General features: G+C 43.0%; 3 protein-coding genes across 5 annotated transcripts in view; 1 reads left to right on the top strand and 2 right to left on the bottom strand.

Moving 5' to 3' along the window:
• Positions 1-782, bottom strand: part of adamtsl3 (ADAMTS-like 3) — a 272825-nt gene extending 272043 nt beyond the window's left edge. The window contains exon 1 of the mRNA XM_079555014.1: positions 522-782. The gene's annotated coding sequence lies outside the window, so the exon portion shown is untranslated. The remainder of the gene's footprint in view (positions 1-521) is intronic.
• A 2389-nt stretch (positions 783-3171) lies between these two features.
• LOC306962018 (lamin-B3-like) lies at positions 3172-16555 on the top strand. Of its 3 annotated transcripts, XM_079555032.1 has the most exons (12): positions 3172-3583; positions 4781-4937; positions 5393-5518; positions 5696-5866; positions 6546-6671; positions 6811-7031; positions 7152-7371; positions 8279-8386; positions 10167-10283; positions 10440-10541; positions 11570-11608; positions 12200-12287. In XM_079555032.1, exons 1-11 carry the CDS (start codon positions 3174-3176, stop codon positions 11606-11608), a joined length of 1797 nt encoding a protein of 598 aa, XP_079411158.1. In that variant the 5' UTR covers positions 3172-3173; the 3' UTR covers positions 12200-12287. The 3 variants fall into 3 exon arrangements, with proteins under 3 accessions (XP_079411158.1, XP_079411160.1, XP_079411159.1); XM_079555034.1 differs by lacking the exons at positions 11570-11608; positions 12200-12287 and adding an exon at positions 16437-16555; XM_079555033.1 differs by lacking the exon at positions 11570-11608 and having other exon boundaries at positions 12200-12316.
• LOC306962030 (E3 ubiquitin-protein ligase MARCHF3) lies at positions 13883-22352 on the bottom strand. The gene is made up of 5 exons (XM_079555051.1): positions 22192-22352; positions 20218-20428; positions 19940-20135; positions 16463-16669; positions 13883-14136 (listed from the first exon to the last, which is right to left on the bottom strand). Exons 2-5 carry the CDS (start codon positions 20412-20414, stop codon positions 13972-13974), a joined length of 765 nt encoding a protein of 254 aa, XP_079411177.1. The 5' UTR covers positions 20415-20428; positions 22192-22352; the 3' UTR covers positions 13883-13971.
• Between the last annotated feature and the right edge of the window lie 1484 nt (positions 22353-23836).

A 23836-nucleotide genomic window follows, 5' to 3' on the forward strand; every position in this document is an offset into this window, starting at 1 on the left:
GCCGAATGAGTGCAGTTATATCGAGGAATGTTTGCACTCTGCATGCAAAGTTGAGGTTTCTGTTTAGAATGAAAATGATGTAAGAGGAGCCTACTCTCTATGAATGAGTGAGTCTCCCTGTGTCACTGGATACAACATGGAAATTAATACTTTCTTTCAACATGTCTTCACAAATCAGGCGTAAAACTATGATAAATGTCTACTTAAAAGAGACATCATCGTATCAAAATAAATAAATAAAAAAAAATACATGTGTTTAAGCATAAAGATGGAACTGGCATGCAAGAATTCGGGATAGATTTTGGAGCCGAGCTCGCTGAAGTCCCGGTGATGCTGCTGTGGGAGTTGAGTGGGCAGAGAAAGACAAAACAAACACGCTCGCCCGTGTGATACTGAACATTTGCGCAAACGTCTCCAACTTTTCAAAAGGCAAATTGGGGAGACGCTGCCTTCTCCATTCATGGACCTAGTCTCGATACGCCATCACTGTCAGTGCCACACATGACGCACACCTTACTTACCTTGCGGGGAGAGATCTATGCGCCTCCACGGGCTCGCAGCATCATAGTCCAGATTCGGTTCTCACGAGAAAAAAAAGAAGAAAAAAAAGCTCCAAGAAACGCAGTCCCGGCCACGAGAGGCGTGCGCTCCTGCACGGCCCCGCTGCTCTGCGTAAGCCCAGGGGCAGCGCGGAAAGGGGGGAATAAAGCCGTGACAGGAGTTGGTCCGGTGAAGTGTGAGCGAGCTCCGAGCCGCGCGCGCACACACAAGTTGGGACCAGTGCAAAGTTAGCGGGAATCACGCTGCTTCCGGCTGGCGCTGTCAAAACAAAACGTGAGCAGGATGACGTCGGAGCTGGAGATGTTCGCAGAGGTGGAGGAGGTGGATCGAGAGGCAGAAATGTTTTTGGTCCTCATCAAGAGTAACATTACTAAACATACATAAAAGTACAAATAAAAGTCGCTATACTTGGAGTAATGGCTGAGGACATGTTCAGTGTTAGGGTCTAATTTATGTTTCAATAGTGATGAAGAAATGGCTCTCTTGATGAGTTGACAAGCTCATGGTCATATTCATTACTGCTGATGGACAATACATTGGGAATTTATTTCACTGTTTGAGGCTTAGTGCAGCTCCCGCTGTGACATAAAGCGATAGAAAACTTGATTTTGATTTGGCGGTAAGCAGTGATTATAGCCACTGCTGCCCTAGGGTAGACTGACTGAAGCGAGGCACCTACACCATCAGCCCTGACCATATATATATTACTATTACGTATTACGTATTACTATTTATCAGGGCTGGGACGATCCACTTTTGTCACGATCCGATACATATCGCGATACTCAGGGCCGATACGATACGTATTGCGATACGATAAATAATTATTATAAGTGATATGTTTACCTTAAAATGTACTAAAAAGTCATGTGTCCAAAGTTTATAAACTAAATGCCGTTTGACATTTACTGAAGTGTTTCGATTGAAAAGTGCATTAACATAATGTAACAAAGTGCTATAACTGTTCTTGGAGGACAAAGGAGTGTGTGATCAAAAATGCCTCCATACACAAGTATTGAAAGTATTGCAATACTTGATAAAGTATCGATACTTGGTATTGCAGCACAAAATATTGTGATCCTATCTCCTATATAAGTCCTATCCGATATTTTGCCCCAGCCCTACTTTTTATGTGTTGTTTATATGAAATTTGTGTTCGCATTCAAAACATATTCATACAAACAGTAAACAGGATTCTAAAATGTTTTGCAACTGAAATGATCATAATTACATTTTACGGGGGGGTCCCGAGCCGTTGGTCTGGTGACTTTGAGGATCTCGGTCAGAAAAGTTTGGAAACCCCTGCACTATATCTCACTGGCAAAGTGTCTTGCCCAAGGGCACAACGAGCCTACTGTGCTACAAGACTTACCTAAAAAGAGTTCTTCACTTTATTTGAGTTATTTCAGTAAGTAGTAACTGAGTATCTGTCAGGGTGGGTGTTAGGAGAGTGACCAACATCTACATTTTGTGAAATAAAACACAGTAGACCCAAACAAAATGTAGAGTCTGTTTGGAAAAAGTCCCACATCATTTAAATACAAGAGTGTAGAGACACGCGCTGCCGGGACGTGCAGTTGGAAGAGTCTGTGGCGTCTGTTGTGTGAGTCATGGAGATCTGGCGCCATCTCCTGGTCAGTTCCTATTCACTCACTTCTTTGTATTTTCACGCGCATCATCTTTCATTATTTGGGGTTGTCGTAGAAATGAAGCAAATGCACTCACTAAACCCACGCTCTCACAAACAATGATCCATCAAGTTATTTATAAACTTGTTCATAATAAAACACAGATAAATGTCTATAACCTACACCCAACATATTTTCTCTTTTGATCGGTGAAACTCTACCAACGTACGAAAAAGAATCCCAAATGTTCCCTTTAAGAGCGCTCTGTGCTGGATGACATCAGCCGGACGGTCATTCGAATCAGCTGATTCACACCACAGTCAAGTCACACAGCGACACAGCCAACCAGCGGAGGTGCACCCATCAGAGTAAAGTACAGCCGCCACATATCACATGGCTTTGTGGTCATTATAGCCCCGCTCCTCTCACAACAACAACAACAAGGGGCGCGTTTGGAGTGCGCGCGTCCCCTCTTGAGATGAAGAATATGAAATGAAAAAGAAAAAAATGGGTACAAAAAACAACGTGAACCACAATGTTGGAGAAACAAGGGATTCAGATTCTGTTTCCTTTTTAGTCCGTTGTGTATATTTACTCCATGGGTCTTTATTCCAGACTCATGGTCCATTAGAACTATTCAAACAATTAAAGGCGAGATTAATTGTATTTAGCCTAAAACATTTCCATTGAATCAAACAACCTATGAGAGACCGTTTAAATCCGGACTCTTAATGCGCAGAAGTTGTCCCGGATGTACCCGCGTTGACTGCGGCGGACTTGGCGCAAATGTTGCCGCTGCGCAAACTCATCAGAAGTGATAAGTTTCAGCTGCGAACGAGGAAAAAAAAGGCAAGTAAATCATTCCCAACGCCGCTCAGTACCATCCGCCTTAAGGCTGCACAGGCATCTTAAAGGTTGTTCTGTACTTCACTGTATTTGTAATCTAGAACTCGCCCTGTCCTGCCCGTGTATAGCCCTGTGGTTATGGCCTCCACCACCTCCACGCCCCTGCCCGCCGGGACCCGCAGTGGCCGCAGCACCCGCTCCTCCACCGGCGGCCGCACCGTGAACCCGGGCCCCAAGGTCAGCGGTGGCAGCTCGAGCCCCACGCGCCTGTCACGGCTCCAGGAGAAGGACGCGCTCCGCAGCCTGAACGACCGCCTGGCCAATTACATACAGCGCGTTCAGGACCTGGAGTCGGAGCGGTCCGCGTTGCTCATCCGCCTGGAGGAGAGCGATGAGTCCAAAACCAGGGAGATGGGCAACGTGCGCCGACTCTACGAGGAGGAGCTGGCCGACGTGCGCACCACACTGGACGGGGTGGCTAACGAAAAGGCCCGTCTGCAGATCGAAGTGGGGAACCTCGCGGATGATGGGAGGAAGCTGCAGGGCAAGTGCGTAAAGATGGGGCGCTCGCAAAGTTGGGCAGGGAAGTGTTGGTGGTTTCAAATGTCTGTTGAAAATGTTAATGGAGAATTTGGATGCAGGAAAAGTGTCTGTTTTTTTCTCTCATTGGTTGAAGTCTTTCGTCAGGAGACACTATCAAATAGGTCTATATAAAAAGCAAATGAAAGTTCTCATTTGGCAAACTTCATTAAGGCGAGTCACTGCAGGTGAATAGGGAAAAAATGTATATTTACAGATATCCATTTGAAAGTTTTGATGTCGATCACTGGCATAAATGTGAGAAAAAAATACATTGCAAGTTTTCTGTCATTTTATCTTTTCATATAAGAACAAGGTGTTTTATGCCTAAAAATGCCCCAAATTTCCCATCTTTTCAGCGACGAAATCTGAATAATGGATAGAGCTACATTCAAATGTATTGTTTCATTTTATTGATGAATGAGTTACCAAGACGTTTTCAGAGGGGATTTTGGATTTCTTGTTTAGTTTTAAAATAAGCTGTTTTTTAGTGGAAAAATTTGTAAAAAATGTAATTTTCGCCTTATTTTCTGACATTCAAAACTCAATAAATGGGGCTTAAGGATTAGATAATAAAAAATCCCTCAGAAAAAATCATCCAAATATCGTTCAGTCCAAGGCTGGAAAATGTAAAGTCTTTAGGTCCGACTGACGTGGACATAGTGTCGCCACAATGACAGAAAAATGTGTTTGGAGAAAAAGGCCCTTGAAATTGCATTCTCCCATATAAGTCTATGGGGGAACATTGAATCAGCGCAATATTTAAACATGTTACTGTGAAGATTAGGCATATTTTCTGTTTCCGGGTGAAAGCTTAGATGTTCAGAGACCAATTTGGCCCAAAACCTGAAAACTGAAAAAAATGAGTTTTGCCTGTAGTGTCTCCCCTTAAACACCGTCAATTGGTTTTTAAAGCTGCAGTTTCTCAAGTCTGTCCATATTCCAACCAAATTGCGCAACTGGTCTCATTTTTTTTAACTTGAGAGTGAAAACGGATAAACATTTGTACGTTTTCCCTACAATTTAACGCACCCTTCAAACCGCAGGCCATTGAGGATATTAAAGCGCCGTTAACTAAAGTGGTCGGCACCTTTAATTATCAACATTACTCACCTGAAACCCGACAATTGCTGTAATCTTGTTAATGACTACTCCCCTGTTCTTAGGCTCCAGAAGAATGAGGGGGAACTCGCCTCTGCATTGTCCCACTGGAGGAGAGCAGAGGCTGCTTTGACCTCCAGAGATGCCGAAATGTCGAAGCTGGGTTCAGCTCAACGCAGACTGGAGGAGCAGGTGTCCGGTCTCCAAGAGCAGCTCAGAAACGTAGGGACAAAACGCACACTTTTTCTGGACTGGGGCTGCACGATGAATTGCCAAAGCATCGCTGACAATGTTGGCCGATGCTGTCCAAACTGATTTGTTTGCATGGTCATTTTGGGCAACTTGAAACATTTGGGAGCCCCATCTTCATGCCCACGTGATCCAATTCCCAGTTATGCACTTAATTTCTTGAACTTTGATTTCTGTTTCATTTTCAAAGATTTAATTATGAATACATTTCACAAAGAATCAAAATAGTTCTCCCATCCTTGGACTCGGGGAGTAAGGGGTGGAAGGGAGGGAGTTTAGCTTCCTGATAGCCTGGTGTAGGAAGCTGTTCTTCGACTGGACCTGGCCCGTGGATTCCGCATTCTCCACCCTGAAGGCATTACCTTGAAGCTACTGTGTGATGGGTTCTCTGGTGACTCTGTTCACTTAATCTTGTCGTGTTTGCGCAGGTGGAAGGGGAACTGTCTCTGACTAAAGAGCAGCTGAACTCGGAGATGATGCAGCGGATTGATCTGGAGAACCAGGTTCAAACGGCCAAGGAGCAGCTGGCTTTCCACAAGACCCTCAGCAAACAGGTCAGAGATGTGCATGATGACACCAATAACCTCTCGAATAACAACGTCATGAAACTTTTTTGATTAGAAACATGTGCAATGGATATGTCAAACTGTATAACCTTCATAAATGATATGATGTGTAATGATGATGCCCAAAACCCAATATTCTCCTGTTTTGTTGTGTCTGGTCTTTAGGAAACGCAGGAGATCCGCTCTCGCAGTGAGAGCCGACTGCTGGAGGTAGAGACGGTGCGGCGCAAAGAGTTTGAGACCAAACTAGCCGACGCCATGCAGCAGCTCAGACAGGACCACGAGTCTCAGGTCCTGCAGTACAGAGAAGAGATGGACCGCACATTCAGCTCTAAGGTGAGACCTGCATGGACGCAGCCCAGACTGAATTAGACTTGTATTGTTGCATTCATAATGTTCAGCTCAGTTCTGTCGTCACATCATAGTCTTTGACAAATGACAAAAGTTTGCTTTTAAGAGAGCATTGTGCATAAAATTGGATTCCAACTTGAAAAAAAAATTCTTGGAAAGGAATAACATTGCTCGACTATTTCTACTGCATAAGTTTAATGAAAGTGCAAAAGAGAAAAGACACATTCAAAAGCAGTTTAGGCTAACATGGCACTAAAGCTTAGATCAAAGGTTGCCCATTTAGTCCACTTTGCTTTTGTCAAAATCTCATTTGTTTGTATGGAACGTTTGCAAATCTTTTGAACTAAAAAAAAAAATGCAGAGGTGTTTTCTTAGCATTTGATGCATTAGCAGTATTTGAATATTAAAGTAGCATTAAAAGCCTTCAGTCTGACTTACAGCTGTCGGTATAAATCCTGAGAACATTTCTGCTCAGAAATTCCAAAAAGATTCGAATTGTTTTGCTTTGATTGACAGGTTTTTGACGTTTGAAAAGTTTCACTGTCCATTTACCTTCAGGAATCTGTGCATAGACTTCTTATATCTGAAGTATCAATGCTCATTGCTAAACATCAGAGCTTTTTGATTGCTTGGGAATGACCGTAGACTTGCGTGGTGTCTCCAGTTGCAGAACGCGCAGCAGACGGCGATGGACAAAAATAGCGCAGTCTCCGCGACGAAAGACGAACTGGAAAACGCCAAGTTCCGACTAGAGACGCTCAGCTCCCAGCTCCAGCTCTACCAGAAAGAGGTATGACCACAAATCACAGATGAAGGTTCTTGAGCCGTCATAAAGTGCTATGTGTTGGGCGGTTCTCATCCAAGCAGCTTCATCTGTGACACCTTTGGCAGCAGACTCTTTAACTGTCCAAGCTCTCGTGTCTTGTTAGAAATCGACGCTGGAGGCGCGAGTTCAGGACTTGGAGCGGACCCTGGACAGAGAGCGCGAGTCCTGGCAGGACCGTCTCAGCGCCAAGGAGCAGGAGATGTCGGACATGAGGAGCCAGATGTACACACAGCTCGACGACTACGAGAAGCTACTGGACACCAAACTGGCCCTCGACATGGAGATTAACGCCTACAGGAAGATGCTGGAAGTGGAGGAACAGAGGTGAGCGTTTCAAGAGTTCATTTATATGCTGCGTCTCACCAACAAAGAGACGCGATACTCCTCCATCGAGATTGGAGGCACAACAAATGGAAACGTGACACAATTCTGTTTTCAACTCAGGCTGCAGCTGTCTCCGAGCCCCTCCCAGAGAGTCACCGTGTCCCGGACTCAAGAGGAGACGAGGCATAAGCTCAAAGGGAGGAAGCGCAAACACGAAGGACCCACCGGCAGCTCCCCAGCCTCAAAAATAGCCACCTGCTCCTCTGAGAGCGGCCCTATCGGTGTGGGCCACGTCGATGTGGATGGCAGGTTCATCCAGCTCAAGAACAACTCTGACCTGGTACAAATTTAGCTACTACTTTGTAAAAGGGTCCATATTATTTAAAGGTCCCCGAGTTTAGATTCTCCTAGCACATTCTTCGGGAGCGAAGCCGGTCTGTAATGTTGAACGACAGCTAGTCAACAGCTCATCAGGGCCACTTCTGGGTTTGGGATACTTCAAAATACTTCATAATGTGATGCCAATTGTGTGCAGATACACAATGTACTTGGTGATGAAGGCCTTGCCCATCTGGAAATATTCACTTCAATATTCAGTTCATTCAATTCGATAAGAGAACAGAGCTTTGAAATAGGGTGACATATCATTTCATATCAGTAAAGGATAATTGATTATCATCCTATGGTTAAGGTGCTTTATTTGTCATTATACACTGAAATTTGTCCTGCTTTTGACCCATCCTTCGACACTGCTGCAGTGGTCGGCGGCAGTGCCACGCCCAGGGACCCATCTCCAGATGTGGAGCCAGGCTGGATGGAATATTCACCTATTGCACATGTTTTTTAGTGGTAGCGAAAACCGGAATAAGCGGAGGAAACCTACAGACACGAGGAAAACATGCAAACTCCACATAGTTAAAGTAAATACCTGTACACAGCAGTGTATTCTCCCACCTTTTTATAGAAGGAACACCCCTTTGCGGTGCGTGTTAGATTGGGCTTCCAGAGTCATTCCTGCATCTGTGACATCTTACTAGTTTCCCACATTTTATAGTGACCACTGCGGACATGAAGACACTGACCGTCTTCACTTTTAATTCATTTTTTTATTTTTATTTTTATTTTGTCATTTTATGCACTTCAATGTATCCTTGTTTTTTAAAACATGTTCTGTAGTAGTTGGCCTCTACAAATAAGCTTGCCTGATATAACGTTGCCATAAAGTTGCTTGTCTTGGTCTCTTCCAGGAGCAGTCTGTGAGCGGCTGGGTGGTGCGCAGGATTTATCCGGACGCAGGAGAAATCTCCTTCAACATCCCGTCTCCATGTGTCCTGGCTGGGGGGCAGACACTCACTGTAAGTCCTTTAAAAAATATCAATTTGGAGGTAAACTTCGATTATCGTTCCTCCCTAAATGACTGCTATGAGAGTTATTTCTCTTTAAACTACACTGCTCACAAAAACTTAGGGCACACTCAAAAAACACATCCTAGATGTCAATCAATTCGCTTTTTCGGATGAAAATCTTTATTCATAGTGTAGGGCAATGTGTTGAGAACAAAATAACATAAGAATGATAAATGGAAATCAAATTCTCAGCCCCTGGAGGTCTGGATCCAAAATTATAGTCAAAATCAAAGTGACAACTCAGGTCACTGGTTGATCCAAATGCTGTAGAAATTCCTCCAAACGAGTCTGTATCATCCTCAGTAGTGTGTGTGGCCTCCACGTGCCTGAATGCACTCCCTACAACGCCTGGGCATGCTCCTGATGAGACCACGGACGTCCTCCTGAGGGATCTCCTCCCAGACCTGGATTAGAGCATCAGTCAGCTCCTGGACAGTCTGTGGTGCGACGTGGCGTTGATGGATGGACCGAGACATGATGTCCCAGATGTGCTCTATTGGATTTAAGTCTGGGGAACGGGCAGGCCAGTCCAGAACATCAATACCTTCATCATGCAGGACCTGCTGACACACTCTTGCCACATGTGGCCTGGCATTATCAGGCATCAGAAGGAACCCAGGGCCCACAGCACCAGCATATGGTCTTACAATAGGTCTGAGGATCTCATCCCGGTCCCCAATGCCAGTCAGGGAACCTCTGGCTAGCACATGGAGGGCTGTGGGACCCTCCAATGAAATGCCTCCCCAGACCATCACTGACCCACCACCAAACCGGTCATGCTGGATGATGTTGCAGCAGCAGAACGTTCTCCAGGGCGTCTCCAGACTCTGTCACGTCTGTCACATGTGCTCAGGGTGAACCTGCTCTCATCCGTGAAGAGCACAGGGCACCATCGGCCAATCTGCCAATCGCTGTGTTCTCGGGCAAATGCCAATCGTGCTGCACGGTGTTGGGCAGTAAGCACCGGCCCAACTTGTGGACGTCGGGCACTCATACCACCCTCATGGAGTCGGTTTCTGACCGTTTGAGGACCAACATGCACATTTGTGGCCCTCTGGAGTTCATTTTGTAGGGCTCGGGCAGTGCTTCTCCTGTTTCTCCATGCACAAATGAGCAGATAGCAGTCCTGCTGCTGGGTTGTTGACCTCGGTCGCCCCCCCCAGGTCTCCTGGTGTACTGGCCTGTCTACTGGTATCTCCTCCATGCTCTGGACACTGCGCTGGGAGACACAGCAAACCTTCTTGCCACAGCACGAATGGACGTGCCATTTTGGATGATGCATCACTCCCTGAGCAGCTTCTGTGGGTTGTAGATGCTCCTCATGATGCCTCTAGTGGTGAGAACACTGGACAAATGCAAAAGTGTTCGAAAAATAGGGTCCAAAGGATGAAGACAGGGAAATTGTCTGTGGTCACCACCTGCAAAACCATTCCTCTTTTGGAGTGATCTTGCTAATTGCCTCTCATTTCCACCTGTTGTCTGTTTCATTTCCACAACACCAAGTGAAATTGATTCACAATAAGCGTGGCTTCCTAACTGGACAGTCTGATATCCCAGAAATTTGACTAACTTGGAGTTACATTGTGTTTTCTGAGTGTGCCCTAAGTTTTTGTGAGCGGTGTATTTGACCTATATTTTGAGGTTGCAGGAAATGGTTTGGAAGTAGCAGGAAATTGTTTTGGTCCATCAGATTTACTTAAGGGCATCTTGAATTCTTTTTGTTTTTCAGATCTGGGCAGCAGGTTCTGAGGCGGAGGCGGGGTCAAATGATCTGATCCTCGAGGGCCACAGAACCTGGGGCCCCGCAACTGACGTCAGGATCACCCTCCTCAACCCCAAATATGAAGTAATCAATGCAAATAAAATCCTGATTTAATTTAGAATACTCTAGCATTCAGAGGCTACCGTGTACACACATCTGTGCTCTACATTTTAAGTAACTTTTTCAGACTGCTCTCTGTGTGATGTCATTGATTATAGTTGAAGCTTTATGCTCATTCAGGAAATGGCAGAGCGACGGACGCGGCTGCAGGTCAGGGATGAACCGGATCTAGACTTTGAAGAGTTTGTGGCCCGCAGTGAAATGCAGCACTTCAGGAGACCGGTGGGTATTGGCCATAGACATTATTATTATTGTTATTATTATTATTATTTTTATTTTTTTTATTTTTATTTTTATTTTTATTTTTATTTTTATTTTTATTTTTATTTTTATTTTTATTATTTTATTTTTATTATTTTATTTTTATTATTATTTTTGTTATTATTATTTTTTTTTTAATGTATTTATTATTATTATTATTATTTTCTTTTTTTATTATTATTATTTTAATTTTTATAACTTTTATTATTTTCTTTTTATATTTTTTTAATTTTTTTTTATTTGGTAGGTGTAGTAGGTGTAGTAGGTGTAGGTGTAGTAGTAGGTGTAGTAGTAGGTGTAGTAGTAGTAATTATTATTATTATAAGACCATCATTCCTCAATATTCCCCATTTACAATAATGGCACCAATAGAAAATCTATGACAGCAGCTCAGTGTCCTTCTACAGAGCATGTTCCTAAACAGGGCAAAACAACAAAGCTGTCAAACAAAGCCCAAACTTAAAAACAATCCAGATACAAAAACCAGTGCGGTTAAAAAAAATATATGTTTGGACTTGCTTGGACCTTGTGGAGTCACCCTTAGCCACTAGGGCAGAGGTAGACAACATCAGGCCCAGGGGCCAAATCCGGCGCTCTAGCCCCCAAAGATAAATTTGAAGAAAATTGTACAAAACAAAGGTCAAACACCTCTTAAAGGTGCATTATGGAACTTTTCTTGATTGATGTTGAAAATTGATATTATTGTGTATTTGACTTTGTAGTGACCCAGCAGCTGTATGGGTTGTTATCTTATCACATATATTTTTTTTTAACTGGACCTCGTGTCTGCAGTAAAGATTGATATATATTCCATTCAGAGAGGATGCAAAGAGTCAGGGACCATCATCAGAATCTGACCATGTAAAAGGCCTGTGGGAGCTGCTGATTGATCCCTGCCTTTGCTTATCGAGCATTCTGAAAATAATCGCGTAATGTTTCAGTTAAGAGGTTTTGTCTGGACTCTAATTTTATTTCTGCTCACTCTGAAGCCAAAGAAAAAGAGGAGATGTCCGTGCACATTGCTGTAGGTATGTGGTCCCTGCAGCTCCGAGCGCGCCCTGATGCATGGCTCTCCAAAAGCGGCTTCTTTCGAAAACCTACGTGCAGTCAAATCACATCTGCATGCTTTTGTTTTACAACATCTATATCGTTCTTGGAAATTATTTTGGGATGGAAAACGATGCACCTTCTGAGCCGCTCCGACTGCTGCTCATTCGTTGGCTAATCCCTGTGTGAATAACAAGGCATGCTTTTAATATCGTCTTGATCTGTTTTTACATATTCTTTCATTCGGTTCCAGGTTTTGAATATTTTACGAAGCTATGCACTGGCAGAGGTGGATAGAGTTGCAGAAATCTTTCCCCATTAATTAAAATAGAGCTTTTATTGGATGTCGCTTAGTGGGATGACAAATGTTTTTAGAGTAGTGATATTGCGGAAGTAAAATGAATAGGTATTTTCTCATAGAACTACTTACTCCAATCAGAATTCGTACCTACCCACATCTGCCAAAGCGATAATAACCCAGTTTAAAATCCCCGCTTTAGCCACATTTTTCATGTCGAGTTAACCCGGTGTGTACAGAGAATTCTTTTCATTGAATTCTCTTTTATTTGCAGGACGTTAAGGAGGCCAGTTGTGCCGTAATGTGACCAGTGCCTGCTTCCGATCGGACCTGAGCTGCTGAAATGTTTTATATGTTAATGTTTTAATTAAATAATAAAGTCGAGCAAAAATGAAATGGCGTGATTTACTGCAGGTCGCTGTCCTTTGGTCTTGCCCGTTTCGATGGGCCACTTTGTCATTGCTGCACTGGGTATTCCAATTATAGTAAATGGTCACATCGGTTAAATATTTAAAGCTTCACGTCACAAGTTGGTTCCGATGTACATTTGGTGGGACATAGAGGTCGCCCTTCATTACAAAAGGAACATGGTAAAGAATTCCTGTTGGAGCTATTAAATTGCTGAGAAAGTGCATACATACTGCAAGACCCAATCTGAGCAGAATGTCCGTTCATCATGTGAGGGAGAATGAGAGTCACATGTTTGAATCGTGCATGACCTTGAGGAGACCTTCTTTTGCAAGACTTGCATACTCTATCCAAGAAACGGGGGCAGTGCGGGTCAGTGAGGCCATAAACTGTGGGTCATTTACTATAGTTTAATCAGAACAAATATGGTGAAAATATGGTGAAACAACCAAACCGATGTCAAGGTTTAAAATTTTGGCAAGACTTTGGCCAACCCAGTAAATGTGTGGACAAGCCCTTGTACAAGAAATGGGTTGAATTATATTTTAAAGGTGCACTATGCAACTTTATGAAAACAAAAAGTGCGTATTAGCGAGTGTTTGACCTTTGTGACCCAGCGGCTGTGTGGGTGGTTAGCTTGGCGCCTGCACTCTTCATCCCGGTGGCTCATATGATGCTTCAGGATTTTTGGGGATTTCTGGTAGGTTTTCAGATTGGAATGCATATGTAACCATGGCTACGGTTCAATCAGCAGTGACAACCTAAAAAACAATTGATGCTGGAGCGTCCCACAGGCCATCGGGATGGCAAGTAAAGGCACTACGCTAACCACCCAAGCATCCAGTGGATCACTGAGAGGTCAAATACATATTAATATCAACTTTTTATTTAACATAAAAAGTTGCATCGTGCACCTTTAATGTTTACATGTCCAGTGTTCCATCAATCACAAAAGGTAACCACACCTTGCCCAACAAAATATGCATTTGAAAGACTACAGGTCCTTTTGGTCTTCCACATACGAGTTTATACTGCCCTCTAGTGTTTCTGTGTCACATTCTAGGCCGTGTCTTTTAGCCACAGACCGCCTTAAGAACTGTTTTAAGTCTTTGGAAACATGCAAACACTTCCCCTTCTTCAGTTCCTCAGTTGAAATCATCCATTTGATTTCAAACAAAAACAAAAATAAAATTCATCCTCCAGAATGTGAAGTTTCTCCTAAGTTTTTACTACTATAAAACAAAAAAGATTGTTCATTGCAATTCTTGATGCGGAGCCCTGAAACCGCGAACAGGCTCGACATTGAATTGTAACTTTGCAAAAGATTGTCGTCTGACGTTTAAGGTCTACACAAAAAAAAAAAAAGTTTTCAACTTGTCCAGAATATGAAAAAGCCTCTTCTGGATTTTGGTCATAATGGGGAAGCTGGATTCAAATGTTAAACTCATACTAAGACTACAAATTTAAATCCTAGAAGTCAAAAATGAATATCTATTTACATCAAGAATATAAAAATAAAGCTAATACTCTGCATTGAACTGTCTTAAAATGGCTAAAGCGTTGAAAAAGTCAGCAGCATCGTAAGACACACGAGGTATAGAGATGATGTTAGAAGAGCTGGTCAGATCTCCGCCTGGATCACACGATGGTCTCTTTGTTGGTGGTTTTCTCTGAGTTCTTGCGGAACACAGTCTGCGGGTTGGGTTCGGGCTCGGAGCAGCAGGAGGAGGGGATCTTTAGTCGCACTCTTTGGTCTGTGGTCCTCCATGTCCTGAGGAGGTGAAGGTGGTACCGCACGGAGACCTGCGGAGCACATAGGACAGGTATTATTTATATACCTATACTTATATTACTGCGGAAATGGATTTACAGTTGAGGAAAAACATACGATTCTTCCACACACTTTTTAGACATTGTTTCACATACAGTAGCGGAAACAAAAAAGCTACGGTCATACCTTTGGCCTCATCCAGTTCAGTTTTTATAAATGTGTCAGGATAACGACTGTATCGACTTATCGATAAATAACAGATAAGCGATACTTCTGTACATTGATCAGCCTTTTCTGATATGTTTTCTTTGTAAAAACCTAACCGAAGCAAATTGGTTACATTATATTTCATGTTTACTGCAGTTTGTGTGGTACTTTTTGTGTGGTACGGATATGTACTTTTAGGTTTACTGTCATTTTTATGTTTATACTTTAGAGCTGACGATATCTTTACAGTCAATATCGGTTATCGCGATATTTTCCCATCTCAGTATATCGAACTTCAAATTTCCTATTGTGACTGAATCCCTCTTCTCAGACCAGCTGCTGTCGGTCTCAAATGTCCAAAACTTGAAAAACTCATTGTAGTTTACTTAGTTGCTGAATTTCTTGTGGTACAAATGACTGAATAGTCCTATTTTTAGTGAGGGCTTGTAGGAACCGATAACATAATAATTGCCAATAACGCAATAACTGTTGTGCCAATTTCAATTTACTGGCCGATAATGTAATATGTTATTGGCTTGTTTTTACATTGGTCAGACAAGATGAAAATCGTTCACAAATGCAATATAATCATCCAGTAATGTGTGTGCTGTAATGTGCTGCTTTTTCACCAGCTTTTCTATTTTACTGCTTTTGTTTGTTCTCATCACAATCTCTCAGCTCATGTGCATCATAGGCATCGGACCATGAGGGTCAGTTTATGACCGAGAGGTTGCCGGTTCCAATCCATGCTCCCACAAGTGCATGGCATCGCTGTGTCCTTGGGCAAGGCACTTCACCCACCTCGCCTGTATGAATGTGGTGCATGTGATAGTGAGTGGTTGGTGGCAGATCGGACTAACAGTAAGTTCCTTGCTCCTCTATCTGAATCTGTATCCTGTATCTGAGGACTGCTTCCACCACTGACTGAAACACAGCTTGGTACAATGATAAGAGGATAATGATTAAAAAAATATATACAAATATGATGAAGCTCGTTCTCTTGACAAAACCTCTCCCTTTCGGCTATAGACTACTATTGCAGTCACATCTGCCCTGGGTAGGCTGCCAAACTGTGCCATTGACACACAGTATGCTCACGGGCATAATGTAACTGTACATTGTCCTGATAAATAAATAAATAAATGATATGAAAATTGCCCTCTCTGACCACTACAAAGCACTCACTCACACATGCTCATACATATGCTATGTGAGTGAAGTGCCTTGCCCAAGGACACAGCGACGTCATGCACTTGTTGAAGGAGGGACTCGAACTGGCAATCTTTCCATCATAAGATGCATGGAAAAGATGCATGTGAGAAAAAAAGTTGCCGGAAGTGAAAATATAGAACAGTAAAAACAACACAATACAAAAAAGCCTCAAATAATTTAGAGGAAAAGACACAATATAATTTTAACGTATTTAATGTGTTAATTTTTTTTGCTTTAATCAATTCATATGTATGTATTACATTATTGGCTAATTTTATTACATTTTGCTTTTCATCTTGTCAGGCCGATAATGTAAGAACCAGCCAATAACATAATAAACAAGATCGGCCGCTAAATCGCTATTATTACGTTATTGACTCAACAGAGTTATTAAGTTATTGAGTTATTACGTTATCGGCTTATTACATTTCAAAACTGGCCACATTGATTACGTTATTGGCCGTTATTACGCTATCAGTTCCTACAGGGCTTCTCTGAGCATAGAAGCTTTTAACCATCAACATGTTTCCTCCTTGAAAACCTGGCCAGCCTCAGGTCACAAACTGCCTTCATAACCAAACATGTCTTGCCTTAAAAGAGCAATCCTTGATTTTTTAATTTTCTGTTATTGGAATAAAATTAGTTTTGTCTTTTAGTATTTGGTAAAAGCAGACATTTATCCAGAAAAAATACAGTTTTTAAAGCCTTTAAAACAGTCATAAAATGTTAGGCTAATAGGCTTATTTTACAGTGAAGTGACAGCTTTCCTCTCTGAAAGTTGTGAAACCTGGTTTAAACTTTTGATGTTGTAAAAGCATAAGGAAAGTTTGAGACGAGTTTGGACCAGAAAATAGCAATTTGAAATTTGAGTGACCCTGTTTCTTTGTACAATCAGGTATCGCTCCTTTAACAGCAGTGAACTACAAGGTTTTGACGTACGATGCTCCAGAAGACGTAGATGGTGAAGAGCGACACCGTGAGCAGCATCAGCCCCAGGGCCTCGGCCGCGTTGCTGTAGTACAGGTCCATGGCCCCCTGCACGCAGAGCCACCCGGACAGACTGGAGAGGGGCGTGATGAAGAGGAAGCACAGGACGTCCCCGAAAAGAGTCCGCCTCTGCTGCTGCATGGACGACGCACACCACCACTGCGACAGAGGAGGGAAACGCTTAGTCCAACAGGTGACTGACTGCACATTAGATATTCAAATGGATGAGCAAAGTAAAGCCTTTTCTTCATCGTGGCACCTGTGGGGGGACTGTACTTGCTGCAAGTAACATCTTTTAAGTTTGTGGTAGAAAGAAATGACCAAGCACTAGGAGAGTTTTGGTAGCAGTCCTAGTCTTTAAGGTAAAGTGGTCCGGGTCGTTATGGGAGGGGCCAATGTCATTCATTTGCATGTGACAGGCAACAACCACAGCCTGATATCACTGAGCTTTAGTCCTGCATATGTTTTGTATATACTACATGTGGCCATTAGGAGGGACAGAGTGTTTGAACAGTTTTCAAGAAAAAAGAAAAATCACAAAAATGCCCAAAATGAGTAAACCTATTCTTTTTAGTTCAACAGTGAATTCTAAAATAAAAGAGGGATGTATGAGGCAATAAGAAAGAATGTATGGGAAAACTGTGCAAATCAAACTTAAACACTTGAGCAGTTAGATTGCTGTCATAAATATGAGGGAAAATATATCATTTAATTGAATGATTTCACATCAAAATCAGGCATAGGCTATGAGTAGAGGTTTGGCAAAAAATGCCTATATTTTCTGTGAACCAGTCATGATAGAGCCTTGTGAAGAGAAAGAAACTTTGAAAATGCAAACTGACACCAATCAGAGTGGTGACATGCCCCCCTCCCCTTTCCCCCCAAACCGGTCTAGTTTGCAAACCGCTCCAGACCCCATGGCTAAAGTGGTCTGGGACCGGAGCGGTTTGGACCCCCCTTTGGGAGCGGAGCAGTTCACTTTTGGCTGTGGAAACACCTTCACACCGCTCCGGTCCGTTCTGGTCTGGTCCTGTCGTAATGGGACTATATACCATTTTATACACTGAACATTAGGGCTGCAACTAACGATTATTATTCCGATTAATCGACTATCGATCTTTCCTTGTTTAAATTTAAGATGCCCCCTAGTGGCTGGAATGAGCTCTAACTCTGGACTACTCTGGAACTTATCCTCCACAGGGCAGGGGCCGGATTAAATCATCTAGTGGGCCGCATGTTTGACACCCCTGCTGTAACTTTTCACACCAAGCATCACCTTATAAACTGTGAGGCGTGACCTTCCTAGTACCACCAGACATAGATGAAGACCAAATTAAACCGGATTAACATCTTAATCCCCGTTTTGACTGAGTGCATTATCTCCAGTTCAGCTTTACCCAAATCTAAAAGGACCAGTGTAATGCCTCATTTGAAAGCTAAGACCTACAAAACATTGGACACAATGTGTCCAATGTATGTTCAAACTAGGACCAGATAACAGATAACTTAAATGCGTTACAAAAGCATAAATGAAATGATCTTAAATGAGTGAATTGTCTACAATGGCAGATGACACATATTAGTACACATTGACCAATGCTCTGAGCAAAATGAGCCTCTCGCAGCATCCTCTCACTTATGTAACAGATTTGGGGCCCTGTTTCCTTAATGCAAGATATTTCAACCGGTAAATTGGGTGCAACATTGCCCACAAATAGCAATATGCGATTTTCAAGCCTGCACTCGCTTTGTAGCTCCTTTTTCTGTAATTGTCCAATATGTTTACCTCGCCTGTGCTGTGTGTACTGTATTGATGACCAGCTTACACTGTCCCTCTGTAAAGTGCGGTTCTTAATCATCAGATTATGACACCAGCGCCTCGGGACATTGGCACTGTCCCGCACTGACAGAGCACACGGGGAGAGTGCGCCTTTAATCTGACTCTAATCTGGATTTTAAAAAAACAACAACAGGGCGACCAACGTGAAGGGTTCAGGCCCCGCCCCCCTGGACACGCCCCTGTGACATGGCCATTGAAAAAAAGTCAGGACATTGCGGGTTAAGTGGATCTTGGATTAAAGTGGAGGAAGGCAGTGCCGTGTTAATGCAAAGTGATTCTAAGTGCTTTACAGAACAGGAATGGGAGTCTAACCCTTTGTTCTCAGGTGTATTCTGCACCACTACCACTCTTAACCATACATAAAGTACAGTACTGGTAAAGGAACGGTGCATATTACTGAACATCAGCAAACAGTTACAGGCTAAACAGGATTATAGCAAAGATGCTAGTTTTCTATTTCATTCGAGTGGTGGAGGTGAAAGTATGTGTGACCTCAGAGAAATCCATGGCCAGTCTCTCCAGGGAGAGAGCGGTGCCGCTGACACAGCTCTCTGTCAATGTCACTATACAGTAGTATACATGCAGGGGCTGTAGTAGCAGTACTAGTAGAAATAGTTGTAGTAAATGTCCACATTATTTATAGATAGATAGAGTTAAGTGGCTGTAGCAGTAAAGTTATGGTGGCAAGTACTTCTAACTTCTGCTTTGAAGTCGTGCTGACACAACTCAGTGTCTTTAGAATAAATGTGAGTTATACCATTTGTTAGAGAATAAAATTAAATCGCTCTGGGTCTTGCGTAACGGTAGTTCTCATCCACTGGCTTGCATATCAGTGTGATGTACAACGGAGGGTATTTATCCCTATTCCTGTGGAAGCATACGCAGACTTAAATGGACAGACTTCAGTGTCTCAAGTTCATGTCTCCAGGTCTGATAGTAAATAAACTTCTCCTGTATAAGACATATTGTGTATCCTCTCAGACACCATAGTTTCTACTCAAACACTAGTGATATATAAGCATAGAAGCATATGCATTAATCTTAAATGGTGCTTCTTCAGATGCTCAAAGCGGTAAGTTACGTTTGTAGCCACAGCTGCCCTGGGGTAGCCTGATGAAGGGGAAGGTGAACATAATTGATCCCTGTATATGGAAATATTCTTCTGCATTTGACCCATCCATCGAAGGCACTGGGACAAACTGTAAGAAGAAGAGGGCTGCCGCATGGCGCCGGGGGCCCTTTCAATGTGGTAGCCAGGCTGATGGTCAGAATCACCTGGCTTTAGGTTGAACCTATTGTGCATGTTTTGAGTTGAAACCCATCCACACATGGAGAGAACATGCCAGTCCACACAGAAAGGCCCGCTCACTCTGGGAATCAAACCCGGTGCCTTCTTGCTGTGAGGCAAAAGGGCTAACTACTCAACTGTTGTGCCGTGAAGGTGAGGCTGCCAGTCTGCGCCACCACCCGTTCAACCACCACCAACATTACAGTCACACACAGTCTGCACCTGCGGGAGCCGAGAGTACACCTCCAGGAGTACTACAGTAGTTAGCAGTCGCAGTAGAAGCAAAAGTCCTTGTGCTGACCTCAGAGAAAGGCTTGGGCTGTCTCTCCAGGCTGTAATGGTGCTGACACAGCTCACAGTGGCTGCTGTTGGAGGCTGTGAGCCAGTGCTCCAGGCAGCTCTGATGCACCAGAGCCAGGGTCCCGGAGCAGTCACACGGGGACAGCAGCGGCCCGCCCCCTGGACCCTCATGACAGATCCGGCAGAACGGCTCCTCACTGCGGGACAGAGGGAGAACTGTTACATACATGACCTAACTTAAACTCCATGACTGTATTTATTTAATGTTTGTGTTGGTACCTCTCAGTATAAGTGTGCTCAGCCTCCTGAGTTTTATCTGAAGCTGGGGGCTGCTGAAGCGGGGGTTTCTCTGTGGTGTCTGGGTCAGAGAGCTGGACGTCTTCCTTGAGAGTCTGCGCGTCTGTAACATGTCCCTCTGAGGCGGACAGCTCCCCCAATGGCTCCTCCGCTGTCATCGCACTCAGACAAGGGGCCATCCACTCCTCACATCCTGCGGACCACAACACCAGTTCATCCACTTCTGCAAACTGACCTGCTGCCAGTGCCAGGGGACCTATAAGCAAAGTGCGTCGTCATGGTTACTGGCTCCGAGCGATATCAGCGGCGACGATTACGTGACCAGAGGTTTTCGTGCATGAGAGACACTTGATAAGGTTTTCACGTGTCAGCTCATGAATGCACTCTCAGAGGAGCGAAACGCCTGATCAATTGATAGATAGATAAAGATCACATTTTTGCCGTCCTTGTAACTGTAGCCACTGAAATGTATCCGTGACTGGAGTTTACCCTTACATGAGCCCGACATAGACTAGGCTTCGTCCTTGTCCGCTATAGACTTCCATCACACCAATACGCTCCGGGGGATATGGACTGTGGGTGCTTCAGGCTTCAGAGTTTCACAGGGTTGCAAAAAAGAGCTCATTAAACCCACTGTGACGCAACTAGAGCTGAGGGTGCAACATTTCCAAAGTGAGAATGCAATCCGTGTAGATCTGGGCCTTAATTTGACTTATGATACACGAATGCTGCTGCTTCCGTGCTGAATGACAAAGTGAGGCATTGCTGCACAAATCCATGCAAAAAAAAAAAAAAAGATAACATCCATTAAAGTGAGGGCTAGATTTTTGCACAGTTACCACAGCATTAGCACTGCCCTTTCCATTTCAAATTCAATTTCAATACTCAGGAAAAAGCTACACTTAATCTGCTTTCAACACCCTGATAATGAAAATAACACATTGACATATAGGCACACAGTGACCTCTCGCCTCCTTGACCATCTCCACATTATAATCAAAATAGTACACGGTAACACTTCATTCACAATTCATTATGTGTGACTAACACTTAATAACTTTCACAACGACGACATAACCATGGGCATTAACTGTAGTAGTTAAGTAGAACTAATGAATAAAGTGTTAAGAGGAGACACTACAGGCAAATTGGTCTCTGAACATATAAGCTCTCACCTGGAAGCAAAAAAATATACCTTAACTTCACAAGAACGTGTTTAAATATTGCGCTGATTCAATGTTTCCTCATAGATTTATACAGGAAACCGTGATTTCAAGGGCCTTTTTCTCAAAACGCTTTTTTCTCTCATTGTGGCGACACTATCTCCACGTCAGGAGCATCCAAAGGCTTCACATTTTCCAACCTTGGACTCAACAATATTTTGAAGAAGTTTTAATATCTAATTCCTAGCCTGATTTGTTGTTTTGAATATCAAAGAATAAGGCAAAAATTCCCTTTTTTCCACTAAAAAACAGCTTATTTTAAAACTAAACAAGATATCCAAAACTCCCTCTGAAAAAGTCAAAGGCAACCCAAAAATGTTCCCCATTCACCTGCAGTGTCTCACCTTAATTTGTCATTTAATAAGGCTAAGTAAGGTATAGTTATTTTAAAGTCTTGCCAAGAATACAGTATATAAAGTATATACAAAAGTAATCTAGTTTCTTTGATTAGATCCTCTTTTATACTGAATGCAAGTCTAATTTCTTCTTATTTTACTACACATTTAGGATATAGGTGTGGTTCACAATTCAATTTCAGTTGAATGAGAAATAATCAAAACTCACCAAAATTAGTATCTTGTTCATATATTACATTTCTGACAGTTCAAGGGCTGCAGTGACAAATAACTGATCTGAGGAACTCACCTTGTTTCTTTAGAGCTGCAATGACAGACTGTAGTACATTTATCTGGAGTTATATCAGTATAAATAGTTTCTTTAAATGCAGCCCTACCTGTACGTCCTGTTCCTCCGCCAAAGCCAGGGAGCTCCTCTTGGTCCGAGTCCCGCTGCAGATTAAATGACGCTCTGCCTGTTCGTCCCGCGGTGAGAATAGCCCAGGGATTAAGAGAGACGGGACGGGGCGAGGAAGGAGGGAGACAACACTCAGAGGAGGGACCACAGCGCCACCTGGACGTACTGGACCGGACACGCCCCCCCTCCTCCTCCTGTCCCGTCCTGTCGGCAGCAGTAATAATCCTGTTAGGAGCAGTGTGTAAGAGGCACAGCCGGGGGATGGTGGGGGGTTCAGCTCTGGGGTGTGTATGTGAGTGTCTGGGACGGGGCAGGGGCCTCTCTCCTGTCTGGACCAAATGGAAATGGGAAGAGTGGGAGAAAAACAACGCTAAGAGGTTCAGGGGAATGGTCGTTTAAAGCAGATCAACCCTCATCATGAAAAGCCACGACACTTATAATTTATTATTATAAAACAATTTGCAATTTGACCGTGACAGTTTTTCCCCGCAAAAAACAAACCATTGTCTGAGAACTTTGCTCAGAGGTTCTTGACACTTGATGAAAATGAATACAAAACAAACAGCAAGATTAATCATGACCTTTGAATTGTGTGTTGTGTAAATATAACATAGTGTTATCCCGTCCTTTTCTCGTGTTTGCTCAGTTATATTTGTGCAAAGATCCGGTTCGAACCATTCTCTTCAAAAGAGACGATTTCTGAAGAAATGAGGTGAAAGTCAAAACATTAACACTAAAACAAAAAGTAAATATTTTGTATAGATCTTTTTACTTCTAGGGAGAGTCTTGAGACCCATTACAATAACTTGGGGTAAAGGAATATTATTGGTGTAGCACAAGCTGCCCAAAGCAACTGTCCTGTTAGAGTTGAAACTTGAAGCGAAACTACTTGTCTTTGTTGTTTGTTTTAGCGCTGAGCTGTGGACCGGCGGCATTCTTTATACGGCAGGTCATCGCCGTTTATTTGATCCAGATATTGTTTAGTAGCTCTGAGATTCTGGCTGTGGTCTGTCAACAAATGTATGTAACTGACGTGTGTGTCATGAAGCAGCAAATATCCTCAGGAACGAGCTATCGAAGCTTCTTCGCCTTACTATGTCATGCTATCATGTTACCGGTGTTGCGTTATATTATTATTTTTTGTAGATGGTCAAATCTGTATTATATTACCGTTATTTTTGATTGCATGCAGGACACATTTTATTACAGCACATAGTTTTGTCAACCAGAGCTGTTCTTATTCCTTAAACCAGGGGTCCTGGTTGTATGTAAAAAAAAAAGTAAGTCTCTAGCCCATTCCTGTGCAGAGTTAGGACATTTTAACTAAATAACCAGTTTACTCATTCCAGCCACTAAGGGGCAATTTGAATAAATAAAAAATGATTCCACAGGTGTCCAGCAGAGGGCACTTACATAAGAGATCAGAATATAAACACATTATAGCCACGTGGTAAATGAAGCTTACCACCACAGAGTGTGGAGAGAATGAATAATGACCACAGTTTGAGAAACTTGTGACACAGGCTTGTAAAGCGCAATACAAGTGTAAGAAGTTATTACTTTGGTCACATTACATAATGATGTTTCATTTGAAAATAAAAATAAATGGAAATTAAAACAAAGTG

Source organism: Gobius niger (genome assembly GCF_951799975.1).
Source record: "Gobius niger genome assembly, chromosome: 4".
In the NCBI taxonomy this organism is placed as follows: Eukaryota; Metazoa; Chordata; class Actinopteri; order Gobiiformes; family Gobiidae; genus Gobius; species Gobius niger.